This window comes from Akebia trifoliata, chromosome 9, assembly GCF_017979445.1.
Source record: "Akebia trifoliata isolate Shusen 1 chromosome 9, ASM1797944v1, whole genome shotgun sequence".
NCBI lineage: Eukaryota > Viridiplantae > Streptophyta > Magnoliopsida > Ranunculales > Lardizabalaceae > Akebia > Akebia trifoliata.
In genome coordinates, this window is record NC_141383.1 from 22923143 (window position 1) to 22947260 (window position 24118).

The 24118-nt window shown below is 33.2% G+C and overlaps 1 protein-coding gene across 1 annotated transcript; it reads right to left on the minus strand.

Moving 5' to 3' along the window:
* Positions 1-8724: 8724 nt before the first annotated feature.
* On the minus strand, positions 8725-15657 carry LOC147394768 (beta-1,3-galactosyltransferase GALT1-like). The gene is made up of 8 exons (XM_086454866.1): positions 15601-15657; positions 13171-14210; positions 12246-12481; positions 11857-12138; positions 10863-10991; positions 10579-10758; positions 10371-10478; positions 8725-9406 (listed from the first exon to the last, which is right to left on the minus strand). The coding sequence occupies exons 2-8, from the start codon at positions 13931-13933 to the stop codon at positions 9194-9196; spliced, it is 1911 nt and encodes a 636-aa protein (XP_086310992.1). The 5' UTR covers positions 13934-14210; positions 15601-15657; the 3' UTR covers positions 8725-9193.
* Between the last annotated feature and the right edge of the window lie 8461 nt (positions 15658-24118).

Sequence of the window (24118 nt, forward strand, 5' to 3'; positions counted from 1 at the left end):
ATAATTTAAATTTTTTATCAAATATCTTAGTTTTTTTCTCATTCACAATTCACATTTCAAACTTGAGTTAATCATTATCACCTTCTTTGCATTTGCTTATAATTTCATACATATTTAAGATAAATAATTGCAAATTTTTTTATTATATTACTTCACTCATTTTGTACAAGCCCTTACTTCACCAAAGAACATGGTACAACCATCTTTCTATTTGAATCTCTAAAATTCCACCTCCACCTTGGGGCTCAAATTCCCCTTACTCGATCCATCTACATTGACCTTAACCCAACCAACTATGGGTTTATCCGAAATGAAAATTATTCTAATTGAAAAACTAATGAGGGAAATGGCAGACCCAATGTGAAATCAGTGTTATAAAAATCGGTGGTCTGATGAGGTTCGATCGATCAATTATGAAGCATGATATTATAAATCGTTCCAACCAAATTGAACCATCGTCCATCCAATTTGATAAAAGTTTTGAAAGATTTTTGACTCACAGAAAAGTCAATCTGGGATTTCGCAGAATCTCATATGACTAATCGCTTCTGAAAAGTCAATCAAGGGTAATTTAGCCTTGTGTAATTGGACAACTTGGGATTCTATTTAATCCTGGATTGAGTTTTCTATAAGCAAAAAAAATCCCCATTTTTTTATATTATATTTAAGCAACAATTGTTGAAGATAAGGGCATTTAGCTAATTTTTTTCATTATCTTGTTAGAGAGTATCCAAGTTAAGGGGGCATGCTAACCGTTTGTAGACGGAAATATTCACCAAGTGTAGAGAGGTATTTCAAATCTTTTAAGATAATATAAAAAATAGGCTACCTAGATTGAAATAGACCTGGCCGAAAATAAAAAGAACCAACACCAACCTTGACTGGTCCATTTGAAATTCATAGTATTTCATGATATAATAGCAACAATATTAATGTAATTAACATTAGTGTAAGTACCAAAAATATCCCTTTCCTAAGGATTAATAAAATTGCTAAATCAAGACAATAAGATCCGTTCTAATCTGATCAAACACGTAAATCTGGTTAAAAAATGTAGGTGGATCGGCCTTTTTAGCCGACCCTTTCCCCCTCTATTGTTCACTTTAAGTGGTTCGACTACCTTGGCCGACCACTCTCTTCTTTCCTTAAGGTGGTTCGACCTCCTTGGCCGACCCTTCTCCTTTTCGTGTTACTGATCGTTGTCAACTTATGTAGATTGCAGATGAACAAATATTTAAAATGAAACTTGAGTAAGTCGAATTCGTTCCACAGGGACAATGAAGATTCAAATGTTCATTCGAATTGAAAATCAAAACAGAGTTGAATACATATTATTTTAAAAACAAAACAGATTTGTAACACAATAGAAAATGACAATTAGCAATATAAAAGAGAGATTGAAAACAATGAAAAAGGAATGTAGAGAGCTTAATTCAACCATTGCAAGTCATCCATAATGTTGATTAATTCTAAGTATAATTTGATCCACGTAGCAAGTCATTGCTCGTGGATCGGAAGATGAATTGATGTAAACATTGATTGTAACCCAAGAGTATCCATGAAGATCTTAGACTTAGACAAGATTATCTGACTTATACTTCCATTCATCACAAAATATGAGTGTTCTTGAACATTTCTAAGTAATACCCATCAAAGCTTGACTTAGAAGTATGAGTTAGTTGATCTTATCATAAGAAGATTCACAGAATTATAATGTAAAACAGAGATATAGAATTGAAACAACATTAGTAGAATGAACTTGCTCCGGCATTCTTGACCTCTCTAGGGAGAGTCTAGCCGATTATCGCAAGGGTCATATTACAACAATTAATAAAAAAAGAAGATAATAGATGGAGAAGAGAATGTAAAACACTACTGCACTTTCTTTGATGGTCTCTCAAAAGAGTTACAAAAAGAACAAAAGGATGAAAAATTAACAAAATCACTCTTGATGTTCTCACTATAATCAAGAGTTCTCTCAAAGAGTAAAGGAACTACAGAGATTTACAGAAAAAAAATGAGAAAATTAGAGGACCAAGAAGGACCCCTAATCTTAAGGATAACCCTTCACATTATAGCTTTCTTAATCGGGTTGTTGGGTCGGGTTTTTGATTGATTCGTTTCGAGAAGAGCCTTCTGTTACAACGGCCGAAGCATCTAGAAATTATAGCTCGAATCTTGAGGTATAATTCCTCAAGATTACTGCGGAACATGAGGGTGATGCAGCGACGGGGTGACATGGCGACAAATTGCTTCGAGATTTGGTTGGATGCTCCCTCTTTGCTCGCACGTTGTAACAATAGTTGTTACATATTTTGTTGGCTTCCGAATGTGCCTTTTTCACCTGTAATTAGTAAGAAATTTTCATTAACTTCATTAATTTGGAATTGTAATAAAATTCATTATTATTTAAGGGAACTAACACTTATACGTTAATAATCTTTGTGGAATTACAGTCCCAAAATCGACTTATTGGGACCTTATCAGTTACATTTAGGTAGTTTGGCTACCATGGTCGACCCCTCATTGTTTTGCACCTAAAGGAGGTTTAGACTGCTCAAGGAGCCGATCCATTGCTATTTATGTTCAAAAGAGGTTTGGCTTATTTAAGGAGCCGACCCTCTCTAGGGAGTTGACCCTTTGCTATACATCAACCGAAGGAGGTGCGACTTCTTTAGGGAACTATATAATCCTTCATTATAACGTTTAAACAAGGTTCGGTCCCCCTAGGGGGTTGACCATTTTTTCAAACACTTAAGTGATTAGATTAAATTATGTCAACAGTAGCTGATGTTATCGCTTCTTCTCCTTCTCCTACTCCTACTCTTACTTGGTAACTGATACTATTACTACTATTTTTTATCCTACTTTTGAAAATTACTCTAAGGAGATTGATACATTAAGGGAATTGTGTAAAGCTATCCGAGTAGTAAAATAACAAAATACTATAACTAGTCCCCATAAAGCTATCAAGTTGCAAAGGTCATTACAACATGCTCTATCGTCAAGATAAAACATATATGATGCCCGAAAGAGTTACAAACGCATAACTTGACTAAGTTAACTCGAGAAATTGAATAGTCACTGAGTTAGAGCGGTTATATATTTAAAGCCACTCCTCATGTAAATTATATGAATTATGATGAGTTGCAAATACATAATTCGACTAAGTCAACTCGAGAAATTGAACAATAATCGAATTAGAGTAGTTACATATTTAAAGCCACTCCTCATGTAAGTTACAAGAACTATGAGAAGTGAGTCTTCATTATTATCAAGATATTATAGGCTTTTATTACCATAAATGCTAGACAACATGGGTGAGTGATTACAACTGAATTTACCACCTCCATTAAAAAAACTCATTCTATAAATAAGAAGGCCTCTCCTATTCAAACTTAAGGGCACAAACCACAAACCACACACAACTCTAGTGCTTATATTTTCTTCTTGTTCTGCAATTTTCATCAAGTACTAACTTGATCGTCAAAGGCTATTTGGCCGACATTAAATTGGTGTCTTTTCAGGTAATGGTTAACCTAGAAGATAATCTGAAAAAGAAGATTCATTGAAGAAGACGATTGGAAATTAAAAAAAAAATTATTAGAGAAGAAGACCAGAGAATCGCATGAATTGAAATATGGATCTTGAGGAGTGGGAGATCTGAAAAATCCCCCACAATTAGCGTCACAATCGATATAACTATTCTTTTGTGTTCTAAATAATGATGTTGGATATTTAGTGTCACCATCATTTATTTTGTAATTTGTAGAAATTGAAAATGTTGTTATTATATTAGACTTAAAACCTATGTCAACCGGTTCACGGTTCACAATACGCCAGTCTAGGAAGAACTTGGTTTGTATGAGTGGGTCGAAAAAAGAAATAAATAAACAAAAATCAAATCATTATACCTTCATTATTTGATTATGAACCGCACCATGAACTGGTTCGTGTTCTACCTATTAGTGTGATAATTAAGAGATTATGATAGTTGGGCAAATCTTAATTTACCTGCAACAACACTTAACTTATTTTTAATAGAAAAGTCAGCAATAGTACATAATCTCATATAGAGAACAAATGCAGAGATTTATTCTAATAGCAGAAACAACAATTATTTCATGATTTAGGAGGGAAGCTTCATGCTGAGCGGTTGCATGGATTATAACAGAATTCGCTAACGTCAGTGTATTGGCACTGAGGAGGAATAGATTTGGTGCATGTACATCACTTGCAGATCGAATGACATGAGTTCTTAATATCCACACATACACATCTTGGCGATTAAAAAAGTTTGGCACCAGCATTGGTCACAGCATGGTTCCACAGACTCCCAAACTGTCGAACAAAAACACAGAGATCAATGTTTTAAAAATCGAACTGATGATCAGATCTGATTAGCATTTGTTAAATTGGTTGGATCATTGGTACTAGGCCAATATATAATATACATGCTTATTAAAAAACTTTCAATTATGTATACATTTTTACTAAAATACCTTTACTTATATGTCTCAAAAGGATAATTCTCAAAAAACTGATTCTTCATTAAACAGATTGATTTTATTATAAAACCAATTTTTAAAACTCTAATATGGTTTCAAATCTTGGTTTGATGTCTTGTCTCGTTCATGGATGAGACCAAGTTGTTTTGAACGAGTCAACTCATTTTGGATTATTTTTTTAATAGACCCTTACTTGAAACTTAGAAGTTTTCCGAAAAAAGGTAAATATCGAGATTTGTTAAATCCCCACCAATTTAGAAATTGGTAGATTCCAAAAAATCATATATTCTTTAGATCTCCATCCTTAGAACAACTCCAACGGACTCTCTAGATGCCAGATGCTCTATATATATTATAAAGAGTTAAATGAAAAAATAAGCATCCAACAGACTCTCTACCACTTAAAGTTAAATTAGTTAACACAAAAAATCGAGACTTAGTCTCGCCACATGTAGCAAAGGTGTTTGACTCTTTATCATTAAAAATATAATAAAAAAACATAAAAAATACTTTCCTTACTAACTTGATAAGATTTCAAATCTTACTAAGGGTCGTTGGGCCCACATGGATTATCACAATATCCTTATAGATTTTATGGAAAAATTCATATTCACAAAAAAATATAATTTTTGAGCTTGATCCTAGGTGTTGAAATGGACAACTATCGAACTCTCAAAACTTAAAAATTATAAATAACGAGGAAAAAATAATATTTTTTTTCAATGTTCTTATTGGATCATGGTTTTGGATTCCAAAATATGAGGTCACAACTCTTATTAAGATTTGAGTCGTGATAAGGTCCCATAAAGTCATTTTTGGGATCGTAATTACACAAAGATTATTAACACCTAATTGCTATTTGTCCCAAATAAACATAAATTGTATTAATTTATCAAATTATTGAAATTAATAGATTTTCTTACTATTTGTAGGTAAAAAGGGAAAAATTCAAAGGCTAATATTTTTGTAACAATTTTTATTACAATATACAAGTCAAGAGGGAGCATCCAAGTAAATCTCGGAGCAAATCATCGCCACGTCACCGCGTGACGGTAGACTCCTACAGCGTCGCGATAATCTTAAGGAATTATGCCTTGAGATTCGAACTAAACATTCCAGATGCTTTGGCCATTATAACTGAAGGCCCTTTTCGAATCAAGTCAAGTAAAAAATCCAACCCAATAACCTGATTAGAAAAATTATACATTGAGGGACTGTCCCTAAAGAAAGGGGTCCCTCTTGGGTGCTTTTTGGGCACTTTTCTTCTTCCTAATTTCTCCGCATTTTTCTGATTTTTCTTCAGGAGAGAGAATTCTTGTAATAGTGAGAGTATCAAGAGTTGTTTCTTCATTTTTCTTTTTTAATTTCTCTTTGTAACTCCATTGTAAGATCATAAAACTTAGAATCAAAGTGCAATATTTCTTATCTCATCCTCTTATCTATCATATTTTCTTTATTTTACTATTGTTGCAATTTGCTCATCGCAATGATCGGCTAGATTCTCTTTAGAGAGGTCAATGATGCTGGAACGAGTCTTACTTGATTTCGTTTAAGCAACTCTTTATTTCCTGTTTTAATTGTATTTGTTTGAAGTTTATTAAATTTGAATTATCCGATTTGTATCAATTGTCCTCACTTTGATGATTCATGCTTAAATAAAATCAAGCTTAATCATGTTTAGTGACAACTTAAGATATAAATATGATAATACCAGCTTGTTTCAAAATTCACACATATTTTTATATTCATCTAAGAATAATTAAATAATCCTCCAATTTACAAACAATGATTTATTGTGTGGATTGAGACTAAATTAGAGTTATTTAACTTGTTAAGTTGGCTTGCAAAAATGGATTTGATTTTTCTAATTTCTTTTACATTGCTTTAAATTCATTTCTTGCTTTAATTTCAATTTACTTCTTAACTGTAATTTTTCTAATTTATTTTAAAATCTGTTTTAATTTTAATTTGAAGGAAAAGTTGAGTTACGATTGTCTCTGTGGAACGAATCTTACTCACTAAAGTTTTATTTTAATATTTGTTCAATCTTACATTCCTGCAATCTACAAAGCAACGATCATGTCAATTGTCAACAAATGAAAGTTTTGTTGAGTTTGTTGGAGCACCCAACAAATTTTGGACTTGTTAAAATAACATTTGTTAGATTTTGACAAAATAAGCTCTTTATTGTAATGAACATTGTTGGATATGTTTTTACCAATGTTAAACTTTAAAGTTTAAAAAACAACTTTTTTAATCAAAACATGCCTTAAAAATTGAAAATTTTCCAAAATAGTAGACTGTTCATTTTAATTCCAAAAATAATAAGTTGTCGTTTTAGGAACTAACATTTTGATTAAAGTGTGGGAAAAAAACTTAATATTTTATAAAATAGATTTTTTAAACTGTTTTACTTAAATTAAACTGGAAAGTATCTACTACTTTATAAAATTGAAAAATATTTTTCCACTTTAACCAAAATATTTTAATTTGAAAATTGGTAATTTACCGATGATTGTTTTCAACATTGAAATGAGTAATCTACTATTTTGGGACATTTTCTAATTTTCTTTACCTTTTTGGGATTTTCCCCTCAATTTTTTTTTTCTTTAAAAGTCGATTCCTGGTGATAAATTTGAGGGTCCAACTCAAATCAATTGGCAATGAGTGGTGAGGCCCAGTAGCTATTAAGGAGAGAGACAAAGCAATACGTGTCCGATGTAAGACTAAACTCAATACGCTTGGCACGTGTGGGCCAGACTGGGCCAAAGCATGTAGAGATATGAATTAGGGGACATAAAGGAGAGAAAGGCCCGCTCTGATACCATGATAAATTTGGGGGTCCAACTCAAAATCAATTGACAATGATTGGAAAAGCCCTGGAGTTTATAATGAGAGAGACAAGGCAATGATTATCCAAACGTAAGACTAAACTCGACACCTGGACCTATCAAGTAAAGTTACAAAATAAAAGTCTAAACAAATCTCTCTCCCTCTTTATATATAAGTAAAAGAATTAGTTAGAGATTTGATTTGTTTTGGAGCATAAAAAATTAAAAAGCGCAGTAGGCAGCTCAAACTCAAGACCTCTCTTTGGTTATTACATCAAGTTTTTTCAATTTAACTTAAAAAAATTTAACATTATTATTGTACTTGAACACTTGAATCATAGAATAGAGATTTGTTATTTTGAAATTTATGTGCTAAGTTGATGAATTAATGGCATCATGTCATGTGTAATTTATATGTAAACAAGTTGTTAGAACTCTATAATGTGTGGCCCATTGACCTCACGATTTTGTGGTTTAATTGCACAAGGCTTTTAAATATAAAAGATATTGGTATTTAAGGAACCCCAACATCATTATAATTATGAACATTCTTTAAGTTTAGTAAGAAACTTTGATGGATAGGAATCTTATTAAAAGAACTTCTTTAAGCCCTCAACCTTCATTTATAAAAGAAGATCGATTACCCGATATTCACAACGTGAAAAAAGTCTATATTTGACGGCCCAAGATTGTTGAATTTCATAAAATTTGATGGATCAAGACGTCAAAATTTTCACTGTCAATTTTTTTTTTCGACGGACCGAAATTGTTAAATTAATGAAGGATGGGATAAATTTGATGACTCTAAGCCGTCAAATTAGGGATCATATAAAATTTCAATGGTCATAGGCCGTCAAAATTAGCTTTCTAAAATTTGTGGGCTTTAGCCCGTCGAATTTTCTTGTCAAAATTTTCAGTTTCACACAATGATTGAAATGTACGAATAAAGAGAATGTTAATGTGGAAAAAACACACATAAATAAAGAATTTTAAAAGAGTGATATCCATCAATCACTAGAACCCAAGCCGGTCCACATAAGGAGAAGGGAGATGGTGAGTCTAGAAAAAAGGACCAATTTAATTGGGGTTTCAAAAACTTCGAGGAATACATGGATTGCAAGACACATCTCCAACGGTTTTTAAATCAACAACTTTACAGTGGCACAAGTTAAGTACCATCAACTCGTTTTGATAATTGAATAAATAATATACTTGAAGTATGCGATAAATTAGATCCTATTGGGGAATCATAGTTCATTAAAGTTATGTTAAAGATTTTAAATGCGTAAATCTAACACAAGCGAACCAAACTAGAGAGTTGATCTTGGGAACCAAGAAACTAGAGTGACAAACCACTCCATATTCAGCGAAAGCGAATAGGCGAACCAAGTAACATAGCCATTTAATTGATCCCATCACTGAGATTACTGAAATATTCCCTTTTGAAGTGTTCATCACTAAATACAAAGCATAACTTACAATTCCTCTTGTATTTGGTTGAATTATCAAAAGTTTTGAATAAATAATAATATATAAATTAAAGAAATGTTATTTTGAATCAGTGAAAATATATATACAGGAGAAAATCAATGAAAATAGAAATGATAGAACTCCATAAAAATGATGTAATCCCTCAAAATGGTAAGCAGCCCATTGCACCTCTCTACCAACTCTAAAACCCCAACTTCCCATTTGTAACTCCCAAGTAAAACCCTAATTCTAACACTACTCAACAAACCCATCCCCTATGGGTAGTATTCCTCCTATATTTTTCATTAGTTACCATATGTGTTTTTCTTAATTCTATTGTTAGTGTTAGTTCTCAGCGTAAATTACCTATTTATCCCTCAGCTTTTATCGATTACCACAACATCTAGCTGCTGTTCCTTCTTGAAGCGTCTGCCACAAGCAGAGCATCTCCCTTGGTCCTTGGTAATGGGCAACAATGTAATTGTCCTTGCACCCTTCAATATGAATTCTCTCATCCTTCTCATACTTAACCACCAACCCTCCCTTCTTCATCTCTGCAATCCATATACCCATTGCCACATCCTCCAGCTTGAACATCTGCGATAAACAATATCACGAGCATCACATTATCGGATTTAAACTTCGTGAATCCACCAAATGGAAGTTTTTCTAAACTTGCATGCAAGGAGGATTACACACTGCATTGTTTGAGAGAGAATTTTTTGTTCACAGGAAAGTCAATTTGGGATTTCACAGTATCCTAGATGACTAAATGCCCGAAGACTAATGAGGGTAGTTTTGTAAACTGGGGACACCCTCAATACACATGGGATTTTGTGATTAGTTGATTTGTGAAATCCTGAATTGACTTTCCTGTGAGAAATTTTTTTTCTTTTTCTAAACAAGGGACAGACCCCCTTGACTTCCATCTTTGATGAGAGGCTAACACAAAATGATGTAAAAATGTCCTCATTTCAACCTTGCCGAATGGGTTTTGAAAATAGATCGAAAACAAGGGCATTTCGGTAATGTTTAGTTACTCTCTAATGGAAGACATCAGTCAAGTGGGTATGTATCAGCTCGAAAACCGAGGGGGTATCTCTTATTTTCATTGAAGCCCCTGGTACATGGTATTTTGGGATGAAAAGGCTAACATTGATAACAGTAGGGGAATATGTTCCCCGTATCAACAGTTTGAGCTGTCCCAATAGGCACGAGTGGGCCTACTATTTGAACAATGGGGATAATTGGGTAGGCCAGCAATGTGAATATAATAGAAACTAGCCACATATAATAGAAACTAGCCGCATTGAACCTTCATGTTGAGTCACCCATAAACCTAACAGGAAAAAATTCAATGAGGACACTGATTATACTTGAGCAACATTTGTAGCTCAAGTATTTAGTGTCATGTAGCGTAACTGGTAAGTGACGGCATCAATAGCTGGCATGGAAAATACAATCACTCGGACTTAAACCCATAGCTCAGTCGGTTGACATATTGCAATGCATCTTGACGTGTGCGTTCAAGTAAGAAAAAGAGCAAGAAAATATAATTTACCTTTAATTGGCCATTTTTGTATCTTTCGTGGACCATCTTTGCTATGTCACTTGAAATCACATAACCAGGACCATGTGCCCAAGGGGGGTATTTTTCTTCTGGCCATTCCTTCATGAGATAACAGAGAGACAAGTCCTTCAGACTAGAGAATGTGATACACAAATAGAACAAAATAATCAAAGAAATTTCATGTGGTGAAGATGACTACCTCAGGGCTAATATACCATTTACTGTCAGGATTCCGATGAGGCTGGGAATCTGAGTTAATGAGACCATATAGTAACCCACGTGTCACACTGATCCTATTTAAAGAAGTAAGCACCTCGTCCACCCGCACAAATGCATCATCGTCTGTCTTCATGACAAATTTTGCTGAAACATTCTCTGTCTGTCGAAGAAAAGATCAAAGCCTGCTATTTAAAAAAAAATTGTGGAATTCCAAGAGCCAAAAAGGAGGAATTCTCTTAGTTTTAGAAATAGACAAGAACTTACACCGAAGATACATATGGCTATAGTCTTCCAGGTGATGAGGTTGTAGTAGTCAACAAAAGGCATCAATTGAATATCTCCATAACTTTGTGCCTCATGCCAAAGTTCTCCATTGACCATCTGGTTTTTATGCTGCAATGCACCATAGACCTCAATATTTGGCGTGAGATATGTACGTAGGTGGTAGTCTTACAGAGCTACTAGGTTTTTGCATCACAAGAGACAAGTAAGATGCTTTGGATAATTATTCATATATACAAGACACCGAGCATTGTGCCAAACAATTTTCAATATATGGGTTAGCAGTTTTGGAATGGGCTGATTTTTTTGTGAGGATAATATCTATGGTGAAGAGATCATCCTCATAAAAAATCAGCCCATTCCGGAACTTCTAACCCCATCAAAAGTGGTTAACAAAAATTGTATGTGGCCCACGATTCTCCAACTGATGAGGCACAAACTTCTAACCTCTATATTGAAAAATGTTTGGCACAATTTGGAAGGGAGTGGGTCAGGATCGAGGGACAACAATTTAATACAATGTTTTTCTACGACAGCCCTGGATGCCGTCGGATCTTTCAAAATAGACATCATTTGAGCGTTATAACAAAAAAAGATGACATTTGAGCATTATATATAGATCAGGGGACAACTACTTGTTACAGAGCTAAAATGTTGTCTATTTTGAAAGATCCGATGGCATCCAGTGGCGTTGGAAAAAACATTGTATCAAATAGTTGTCCCCCAATCCTGACCCATATACATACACACGCTGCTTATGCGAGTTTTTAGTAGATTAGTGTTTGGCCTATGTGCGGTCTGAATCTTTAATTCAATGTCCCAACTACAGAACTCTTATTATAACCAACCTTATAGGGACTCTTAATAATAATTCTTCCAAAATTGAAAGTAACGATTATGAAAAGATTAAGCGTAACATAATAACATCAATATAATAAGAAGAAAAATAATAAAGGAATGCATAATCAATGCTTACCAGACCAACAAAGAAACGCACTGCAACAGCTCCTGATCGCACAGCCGCATATTGCATCCACGTTCTCCGAAGAGCCATCCTACGCTTGAAATTATTCGCCGTGGAGAAGACACCAATAAAGAGATCCAATGGTTTGTGAGGTGGTAGTTCAGATGCTCTGAGTGCTTCTAAGTCAACAACGTGCTCTAAATCCTCTGATGTGGGTAAACCACTAGCCAGGACAGAAACTAACTTCAAATCTCCAGAAATCCTTACTTCACTAACAAGCCATGGCTCCAAACTCTGATAAAATAAGAATTTTAGGTTCAAATTAAAATGTATAAGTTTTATAACTTTAAAAGCACCTCAAGAAAGAACTTTTTTTTTTTTTCTGGAAAAAAGAAGATTACTTCGCGATATGCAAAAGATGTTATGTGTTTTCCATCAACTGTCATCTGGATTCCTTCGGCTCCGACCCTAAGAGTGGCAACAAATAAGTACCCTTGCTTGAAAGGAAAATATTGTTTGGGTCTAGACCCTTCTGGTGCCATTTTAGATTGTCTCGTAGCATTGTAATGCCTACTAGCAGTCAACCTCAGAGTATCATTTTTACCCAACATATCGTTGCATATGTCCAACTCATCCACTGAAAGGGGAAAAAATGATAATTTAGAAATATCAAACAAAGGGAATACAAAATAAACTTATATAATACGGGTCTCATGGAGTTGACCCAAAATATATACATCTCTTGGCCTGTTTGTTCGTCATTGACATTGTGTACGACTAATTTCATATACTATAGTCAACATTTTGCAACATGAATTCTATTTTGCTATTCAGGATAGTGTAGCAGACCATGATCAACCAAAGCATCAAGGACACATGAAAACTATCCAAGAAATAAACTTTGTAAGATTTGGGCAAGTACTAGACGGCAGAACAAAATTCGGAAAGTCTTTTTCACCTTAAATATCATAATTTTACATGAATATGGAGCGAGGAACATGATTCTGTGTACTTGTTTAAAAAAACTCAATTTAATTAAACAATTGGTCATCAATACTTTTCATATGCAAGCCACACAAAAGGAAATTAGAACCTAAATCAACTTATAACAAAATGTAAATAATAAGTAAACATTTCTAGATTCCTAGTGATTAATAAATATAAAACAAATAAATTATATAGAAAACTACAATTAAGGAAGGAAAAAAATTGGAAGTGATCAAGCTATAGTTTTACAAATATATTTCGTAAACCAAGTTTTTAACAATAGACCAGAAGAGTGACTTCCAGAGGTTAAAGAAAAATCAAGAGAGAAGGAATCTATACCTTTCTTATTATTTTCATCAGCAGAAGAGGGGCACCGTTCCTCTTCACCCCAATCATGAGCTATCGTCCATGTATTTTGGACAATTACAGGATCCTCAGTCATCCTATCACCAAGAAGACGAACATTGTAATGCAAGATAATGGGAGGATCCGGCTCCCCTGGAATTGGAGCTCCCGTCAAGTCGATACGAAAATTACCAAGAAGACCATTTGGAATGCCAATAATAGTAATAGAAGAACCCTCAATTAGGCCACATGGGATCCGTAATTTGTATCCTGTATCACCAAATTCTGTGGCATTCATTTTATTAAGAAAAGGAGGGCACTGATTCTCTTTCATCCTTTGAAGAGAACTTTCATTTGTATAACCAAATCTTTCCTCTTCAACTGAGGCCATTAGGCTATCCCACGCTACTCCGGCTTCTCTGACGGCTTCTATTGCATTGGGTAAACCCCCAGCATGACTAATTAAATGGTTCAAATGGTTCCATGTCTGCAAAGATTGTTTCTCTTCATTGGAGAAATTTCTTGGAGTAAAAAGACTTGAAACTAAGCTATCAGAGGAAACTATAAGTGAGTCAGCGTCGTGATTTTGGACCACGGGTGGAGTCCCGGCATGCACCCATTTAAGAGGATTAGATGTATTGAAGGGGAAAGGACTTGAAAGTGATCTTTCCCCAATGGGATTCTTCGTCACGGCATATCTCAAAACCAGCAACATAAACAACGAAGCAATTATAATACCTCCAGACCATTTCTTCATTGTTTGCGATTATGTCAAAAGTTTAGAGCCTAAATTTCTTGGCAACTATACTTGATTGGGAATGAAACATATCAACACCTCTGAACGGAAACAACAGGACTTGTTTGGAGCAAAGAAGGGAAAGCCGTTGAGTGGGAAAGAACCATTTAAGAAGCTTGATCACAAATGACCGTTTCACTTCTTTAAAGTAACAAAATAAGATATATGTCAGTCTAGTGTTAGATACAACCCAAATGCTAGCATCGAAAGAAATAGATTGTGGTTGTGCTTTGATACCCTGTAAAAAGAAAGTTTCAGTTTAAAAAAATCCATGCAAACACCAAAATGTAAAAGAAAATCACAGAAATAAGAGAGAATCGGAGAAGTAAATTTGAGAATTGATTAATCAAACTAAAGCATACTACGTTGGTATCTCTAAAGCGCAGTTGTCAATTAGTTGCACTATGGAGTATTGAGAATTACAATCTTATTGATGAGTAGTAAATATGAGAAATTGTTAATTAATCCTATTAATCTTATAGTCTAGTTCTTAGACCTCGTGGTTTCTACATAATCCTATTATAAGAATCGTAAAACAGCGAAATATACAAGTATATATAACTAACAAGCGCAACTATTAGTTTCAAGAGCTATGGATTTGGGATATTCAAATTACAATTAACTCAAGATTCAAAATACACATAGCTAAAACACATCTTTGAGTTTAGAACACATCAAACCCAGCCCACTTTTTAAATCAAGTACAATGAAATTCGACCTTTATTTCATTAAACTTAGATCTTTCCATAAGTAAATGGGGAATAAAATCAAGTTACTGAGAGGAAGAACCATGTTAAATATGAAAAGTGACTTTTGAACAAATCAATAAAGCAATCTACAAATTCAAAATAAACCTTCATTTTGAGAATCTTAAGACCATTTGAAACCGCATTAGTACAAGTGCGCATCAAAACTTTCCAAAAAAATCCCTTATCTTGATCAAAATTAGAATTTTTAAAATTTATAAGGATTTATTAGAAAAAACTTTGAAGCGGGCAGGCCGCTTCAAAATTTTGAATGAACCCTCTCCATTTATTAGGAGGTATTCCAAATTTTGGTGGAAATGTATGGGCATGAAATAAATTCAAAACGCCGTGTCTCTTGTACCGAGGAAGGTACTTTCAAAATTTTGAAGCAGCCTGCCCGCTTCAAATTCAAAGTCGGACTCGGAACTCGGATCTATGTGCTATTGTCATTATTGCCTCCATAAGAATTTTTAAAATTTATAAGTGTCTTAGTTGCCCCCGCATAGACAAAATCATTAATAAATATAGTTCTACCCATTAAGGTGGTTTCTAAACTATATGTATGAAAGAATCGACATAAACTGATAGCATGTACAACATGATCAGACACATAGGCATGATGTGATGTGCCATTGAAGTTGATCACTTATTGATTGATCACCAATTAAGTATGTCCCAACAGCAAAATATAGTTCTAAATACAACTCAAAGTCTACCAAATCATCAATAAAAAAAACTAAAGCAAGAAAAAAATTGCAGGCCAACAACATCAAATACAACTACAAATTCAAAGATACTTCAGTAGGAACGAATGTCATTATAGATCACCAAGTAAAGATGCAGTCTAATTACTTGTATAAAGAGAGAGAGAGAGAGACGCACCTTCGATTCTCTTGAGACCGAGAGAGAGAAGAGTTCGTGTTTATTTTGAACTTGAATTCTACGTCAAAACTCTTCTCTTCAGTTTTGGCCTTTTAATAAGCTTAGTAAAAGCGGTTAGTTGGAGAATTATTACCGTCAGCTCGAACATAGGCAATCCCTAGGTTCAGGCCAATGATGTTCCTCTAGATACATTTTATGAATCAAGAGGAAAATCGAATGATCTTCACCTAGAGACGACAGTCCTCCCTCGCTACAAATCTTGCGCACACGAATAAGGATGCGCATGAAACGTCATGCATGGTTATCATCGAGAGCCGGTGATTACCATGGAGTGGGTTGAATAGAAAATGGATTTTTTAATCCAACGGTCCAGTAAAGGCTCCACGAATTTAATGGTTGTGATCGCCTGATGGATTTTTTTTTTTTTTTGAGTTAAATTCTAAATGGACGACCAATAAATTTATCGGGTTTTGTTAACCTGCCCTTGGGGCACACGTTAAAATGCAATAAATACATTTTGAAAAATGAAATTAGAGAGTATTTTGATTTAAAAATAATAATTTTTTAAAAGGCATTTTCGATATAAAATCTAATTTTCAAAGTGTATTTATTGTACTTTACCGTGTGCCCTTGGGAAACACTTTAACAAGACCCAAATTTATCAAAAACATCAAGTGTAGTCTGCAGGGTTGTTGGATTTGCATCTTAGTTCATATTCAACCATGATTTTAAAACTTGATTTCGAGTCTCGTCTAGTCCATGTCTGATATCGAATCGTTTTGAACAAGTTTTTCGATATATTTGAGATGTTTCATTAAAAAAATTAAAAGTGAACGTGAGGTTTAATATCTTGTTTGAAATTGACTTATCCGTCCATCTCATTCATGCCTAATAACTAGACGATTCGAGCAATATGTTTCGATTTCAGACGGATTTTGAAACTATGTATTCAACAACTAATTTTTTTTATTTATTATTATTATTATTTGATATCTTAGGATTAATATTACACCCTTTGAGATGGGATAATTCCCTTCATCCACATGTCCCGATCTCACAAAAAATTTCAATGTGCAATGGAGTAATTAATCAAGAGGCTACCCAAATTCAAAAACCTGACCTGTGGGAACAAACTCTTATTTCTACTTTTACTTTTGAGCCCACTATTGAGCAATTTTGATAATTGATTAATTTGAATAAATTTGTTTTTTTTTTTGTTACAATTTAAAGAAAATTTGAAAATTATTTCAATAATAATTTCAATTTTTTCATAAACCCACCATCTTCAATCTCCTTAAAAATCCTATCTTGTTTTTAAAATCTAAATATTGAAGAAAACCAAATGTTGAGGGTGAAAGGTAAAAATATTATTATATTCAATAATTAATTGATAAAAATATTTTTCTCTCGTGATAAGTTAAATGTAGGATTTCATAGAATCTAACCAACCAACCAATCACATAAGGCCTACTTTGGGCAGTTTTTTTAAAATTGAGAATGCCCGTAGTAATACAAATGATTTTATGAGATTAATCGATCAAGATTCTATGAAATCTTTAAAATAACTATCCTATGAGAAAATTTATTTTTTCAAATTTTATAACTATGGTCATAATCTTTTATTAGTGTAGTATGGTGGTACAATTCACCCAGCGAGGTCTAGTTGAGATAATACAGAGGGATTGGGTGTGCTTCCCAGGTCCTAACTTCGAATCTCTATGTAATCTTTCACAAAATTATATTTAAATGTTTGTACAGTACAGGATGGTGGTACTGGCCGTCAAAGAAAAAAAAAACATTTAACACAATTTAATTCTAGTTTATTAATTTTTTATTAAAAAAAAAAAAAAAAAAAAAAATTGAGCCATTTTTTTAATTAGAAGGGGGCATTGGGGGTAAAAGTCAATTACCCAATTTTCAAGCCATCTGTTGTTGGCTGAATTGTTTGTCTTGGAGAATATCTAGAGGCCGCCAAAATTGATGAAAAGAATCCACCAAATTCCATAGTAAGGACAAGCATGCCCGCTTCTAAACTCAGGGGCATTTATGTTAATTGAAGAAACGTGAAGGTTGAAAGTGGAGTGCAAATTTGATTTTTCTGCATAAATAAAGGGCCCATTCATCCATCTTTTAAGCCTATAAGAACGATTTGTTTAGTTGGAGTTACAAAAAGACCATGGAGACCCTACATGATTTTTTAAAGGGTGGTATAATATTTTGGTGGTTTTATTGATTATAAAAATAAATAAAAAATTTCAAAGGGTTGAATCCTTAATTTATAATATTTTGGTGTGATTTATATATACTTCATTTCTTAATGTTCTGATCAATATCAAAGATACTCCTATATTTTCAAATTGATGATATGCACCCTTGACTTAGGTCGTCTTCTTCGAGACTAACATAAATGACTTAATTGCTTTCATCTTCAATCTTTCTTCAAAAGAAAATCCGTTCAATTTCTCTCAAAATTAATCATCTTCAGCTTCTGTTTTATCTCATTTTCGATTTTAGGATACCATCATTTTCAACCTTCAATCTCATAAACAAGATTTAATTTTTAGAGAGTAGAATGATGAAATTTTAGATAGAAAAATCAATCGTTTCTATGATAAACTGTGATAAATTGAAGAGGGAGTTGAATAAGTTAAAAATAGTTTACCCTCTATTTCAACTCTTGGATTTTGAGAATAAGCTACAAATTTTTGCGAATAAATGATTTTAATATGATGGATTAAAGAGGTTAAATTAATTTATCCTAAGGTTAACAATTTGAGGATGGACAAATTTTCAAGACAAAATCCGAGTTTCTAATTAAGATTAAAGATAGGGCATTTAGGTTATTATATGTTAGTCTCTCAAATAAAATTTTCTTTTATTTATTCAATTTTTTTTTTTTTTAATCCAAGGTATCGAGTATTTTAGAGCACTCGACTAATCCTCAGGCATCCACACAAACCCTAATTTCTTGGGTAAATGTGGTCTCTGAAGGGTGATTTGAACTCAAGACCTTCACTTCTTAAGATGGGATCTTAGCCCCTTGCCAACCCTTAGGGGTTCGTCAAACAAAATCTAAGTGAAGTAAGGTATGTCATCAATTTCAAAACACATGCACCTCTAACATTGATATTAATATTTGAGTCCAACTTTGAAGTTGCTAGGCTGCTTCAAAATTTTGGAGGAACCCTTCTCGTTACACGACACGTGGATTTTTCTAATTTATTTCATGGCCCAATATTTTCGAGAGTGAATTTTATAAATTTTATTATGTGGAATTCAACTTGATTTGATAAAATGTACTTATAAAACATAATATAAATAGACAAAATTTAATTTTCAAACATGTTATCAGATTGGGTCCCTATTGGATTAAGACATGGTTAATCCAAATTTGATCTAATATAAGTTTTCAAATTGGATCCGAATCTAAATCCTTAATTCAAATCGAATTAAAATGTATCAGGTTTGGGATACAAAATTGATCACCTACTTCATAAGTTTGCATATCAGAAGCAATTTTTTTCACAGAACACCTTGCAATGTCTCATCATCCACCACCAACGTGAGCACAAAATTAAACATAAAGGAAGAAAAATAAGGAAAAAAAAAATTTTAATTTGCAGATATAAACTCTTATGACTCAAAAGTTTGAACTTTGAACAAGTTTGTTGGTTCTCTATTATTTTATGTAATTAGTTTCTGTTGTTGACCAGTTAGTTTGTGCCAACAGATATCCAAGTTTGACTACATTTGCATTTTCCATAACAAGTGATCATGGGGCGTTTCCTAACAATTTAATTTTTTTTTTTCCAAACAAATTTTCTTTCACTTTCATTTGACAGTAATAAAAATTAAATCAAACCTTTAAATATTGATTTAAGGATCCGATTTAAATCATTAATTAGGTAGTTTAATTCATTAAAGATTATTACATTAGGTGATTATTTATTTATTTTTTTATATTGGTAAGCCTGTTTTTAATGATTTCAGTAAGTCGGTGTTGACAGGATTTGAACCCAGGCCTCTAGCATCATTTTACTCAAAGACTTTACCAATTAAGCTAACTGACACCTACAACATTAGGTGATTATTATGGATGGTGCAAAATAAATTATTACAAGTGTACAACACATGATATGATTATGAGTGTGGTGGCAAAAGTAGAGTCATCGCCCGCCCAACAAAACAAGGGCTAGGGCCGGGTTTAATAATTTTCAGGCCGTTAAATCCAATCCAACTGGCGATTTCCGACAAGTCTTTCACATTTTGAGAGCAAGAAGCGGAACAAAAAGAATGAAATTATAAAAGTGTTTCTTACGATCACGTCAAACAATCCACTCGAGCAATTTGCCATTCTCCCATTGATTCCGATGAATATAGGAAATACCCTTTACTTAATCTTATAGAAATATTTATAATACCTTTAGAGGTTAATAAGTCATTAATTTGAACTTTAATTGGAACTTATTTGAAACTTCCTTTTTTTTTCAATTAAAAATAATGAATTTGAGCCATTTTTATTTGGCCCGAACATGGCCCGAATCAAGCCCGAGCTTGTTAGGGCTGGGTTATGGATTAGTCCACATAGGGCTAGTCTAGGTAGAACTCGCCTCTTTAGGGCCGGGAAGGGCTCAACCAAGCCCGGTCTGAACCAGCCCATTAACATTCTAATCAATACGTGTTCTTTTTTGTGTCTTCTTCTTACTCTTTTAGAACCTTGAATTTTCATATGTTCCTTTTAAATTGGATCCTTTATTGTACATAACCAAGCATTCTCAATCAAGTTCATGTTCTTATTGATGTCTTCCCTCTCTTCTCTTCATCGAAACTTTAGATGTTGCAATCTTATATTCAGTGTGTGGCTTTCGACGGTGAGGCTCTGTCCTCTGACAGAGTGACATTCCATCCTACAATCCAATCTGTTCTTCTACGTCTTAAGAGCACTCTTAAGTTTCCTAAGGTCCCGTTTAATTCAGCTGCCTGAATCTGCTGTCAGCTTCTGCTGTCAAAATCTGCTGTCAGAAGCTAAAACACTGAAAAGCTTATTTGTTACAGCTTCGTAAAAGTGTTGTGCTGTTGACCAGAATCTGGTAATTATTGTTTGATACAGCTTCTAAAATCTGTTGTTTAGGGTAAAATGACCAGAATACCCTTAAGGTGATAAAACACTCAAAATGCATAAAAATTTATTAGAATACCCTTATAAATATATAATTACATTAAAATATATAAATATAATAAAATTATATTAAAAAATTTATAAATAATTGTATTAATTTTAAAATATTTATAATTCAAAAAAATTTTATAATTCTACATAAATTTCGGCAACATCTCCTCTTAAAAATGGACATATGAAAATTTTCTAATAAACAAAATACCTGCATAATATGCATTTCAACATTCACATTACGTCATATATACATAACATATCCACATCACATCATATATACATAACACATCCACATAACTTCTAATTTACATTCCGACATCATTTAAACATAATAATCATAGTTAATATAATAAGTAAAATTGAAATAAATAAAAACATGAAAAATATACATCCAACAAATGCATACAAAATATATTATCCAAATTGCGTTAGATAGATAACTCACCCAAAAGGGAATACCAAGATAAGAAAAAAGCAAGTAACATGTTAGCAGCTAGCACCTTGCATCCACCCCTTCCTGTGTTCACAAACCCAGCGGGCGAAAAGTTGTCATGATAACATCTCTTTTGAAGGGTCAGAGGGGGGGGGGGGGTGATGAATATAAGCCCAAAAATTGTCTCAAAATAACAAAAAAACACTTCTCAAAAATCTTAGATGGAAATGAGAAGCACCTAATAGAAACCTGATTCCTTCAAACAAACCTGATTCCTATTATCTCAAAGAATTTACCAAAGACTCCACTGCCAATATGAAAAGGAAACAAACAAAGGATCCCCTTGCAACAACTCCTAGAGCTTCCAAAAAATTGGCCCCTTACACATGGGGAGAAAACTAAAAAGATGCACTTCTGAACCCATCTTCACCATATCAACCCAAAACTATTTCCTCCCAATAAGATAATACAATAAACTACAACTGGCATAGTCATATGCCTTTAGTATGTCTATTTAATTGAAAAAAAAAATCTCTAAAATCACATAAAGGACTCTGGAATTAATACACACATCTTCAATAAGAACTCCGTCCAAGATATGCCGACCCTTAAGCCCATAGATCGATTTTATATTTAAATTATATATATATATATATATATATATATATGTCTTACAAAATGAAACACCCATGACATGAACCTTGACAACGTAAAGTGAAAACAAATCAAAGAAGAAAGCCCAAAAGGACACATGATGCAAAAGAAGCACATATATGAGATTAGCTTAAAATCTTCTACCCACCACCATTCAAAAAAACAAAAAAACAATCCCTAACAAGAACCATCATCACATAACCCCATTCTTATAACTAATATTTGGTTCAATATGAGGATAAGCTTTAGTTATGTCATTCCAAAATTTATTGTATAAAACTTGAGTCTTATCCAACCAAAAAACTTAGAAAATGGTAATAAAACCTTCAGATTATTTAAAAAATCTATCAACTATCACTTTGTGCCCGATGGTATTATAGCAATACATAGTTCACCATTCCATTATGGTCCAAAACAGGGGAACCTATCAACTATCACTTTGTTTTTCTTCTTTTTTGGTTATTTGAGTGAATAAGTTAGAATTGGAATTAAACCCAAGATTCCAATTCAATTATAGGCAAACCCAAATAATTTAAAGTACAGTTTCATTCAAGATTTATCTGTGTCAAATGGATACTTCAACTGTATAAAAAAATTTCTGAATTATTTACAAATTCTCAACTAAGGATTCAAATACTAAATCAAAATACAGATTATGTAAATTTTACATTGAAATCTAAAATCGAAATTAAAGTAAAAAATGACCAAAATGATGATGAAATGGAGATAGATTTACCTTCAGAACCAATTTAGAAAGGAATCCCAAAATCCCATGGTGTTAGAATCTAAAGTACTTTATGAATCTATAGGTTCTTCAATCATATTGAGATCTCCAATATTTTTCAATTTCTCCTTCTCTAATTTCTAGATCAATGGTCCTACACCCAAGTAATCTTCTTCATCTTCATCAACGATTTCTACACCAGCCCCTTTCTTTTCCTCTCTACACCCAAGTAATTCTCTTCATCTTCAACCTTGTGACTTAAAACATCAACACCACCAAGAATCTAGAATACCCGATAGTATTCTATTCAATTTATTAATTTTTTTAATATAAATTTATAAATTAGATTATCGAATACCCAATAGTATTCGATTCAATTTATTATTATTATTTTTTTTTTACAAATTTATAAATTAGATTGTCGAATATCCGATAATATTCGATTTATAAAAAAAAAATTATAAATTAGATTGTCGAATACCCGATAATATTCGATTTATAAAAAAAAAATTATAAATTTATAAATTAGATTGTTGAATACTCGATAACATTCAATTCGATATATAATTTTTTTTTTATAAAATTATAAATTAGATTATTGAATACACGATAACATTCAATTCGATTTATAAATTTATAAATTAAATTGTTGAATACCCGATAATAGTCGATTCATAAAAAAAATTATAAATCTATAACTTAGATTGTCGAATACCCGATAATAATCGATTTATAAAAAAATTATAAATTTATAAATGAAAATCAAGGATTGTGCTGTGTGAGGATCTTTCGAGAGAGGAAAACTCTTGATTTTTGAAGATGAAAATCAAGGGTTCTTTGGCTTAGGTTGAGATGAGAGAGAGGATACCTGAATAATCGCCGGAGGTGTACTGTGTGAGGCTCCGTTGAGAGAGGAAAACTGGTGTCCAGATCGGCTGCCGTTGGGTGCGCTGTGAGAGGCTCTGTCGAGAACAAAATGTGTGTGTTCGAGCTTCTATCGACAACAAAGAGAAGAAGAGATGATGAGCGAGATATATGTGCAAGAGAGAGAGAGAGAGTGCTGTGTGAGATAGAGAGAGCTGTGCGCGAGAGAGGAGTTTCAGTCGACAGCGGAGAAGAAAAGAAGAAGAGAAGAAGAGAAGGGCATTTCCGCCTTTTTCATTCGACCGTTTTTTGGTCATTGCGTCTCCCGCAAACGCAGAAAAAAAAAAGCTCCTCTCAAGAGCTTCTCAAAACTGCGGTTAAACACAGTTGCAGATTCGAAACGCAGAATTTTAAAGCGTTAACAAACGGTAATTTGGGAAGAAAACTTAGATTTTCAGCGCAAACGCACTGAAATCCGCGTTTTGAAGCGGAAACAAACACCCCCTAAGTGATTAGGAAAGTTTTCTCCTTTTAGTTTCATTGCTCCCCAAATCACCAACTTATCTGCATTGTTCAATTTAGAAACAATACAAAGGCGGAGCCCAAGCAGTTCAACTTGCCCATATCAATGGTGCACTTTTGTGCATAAAAAATTAACAAGAACTCAATT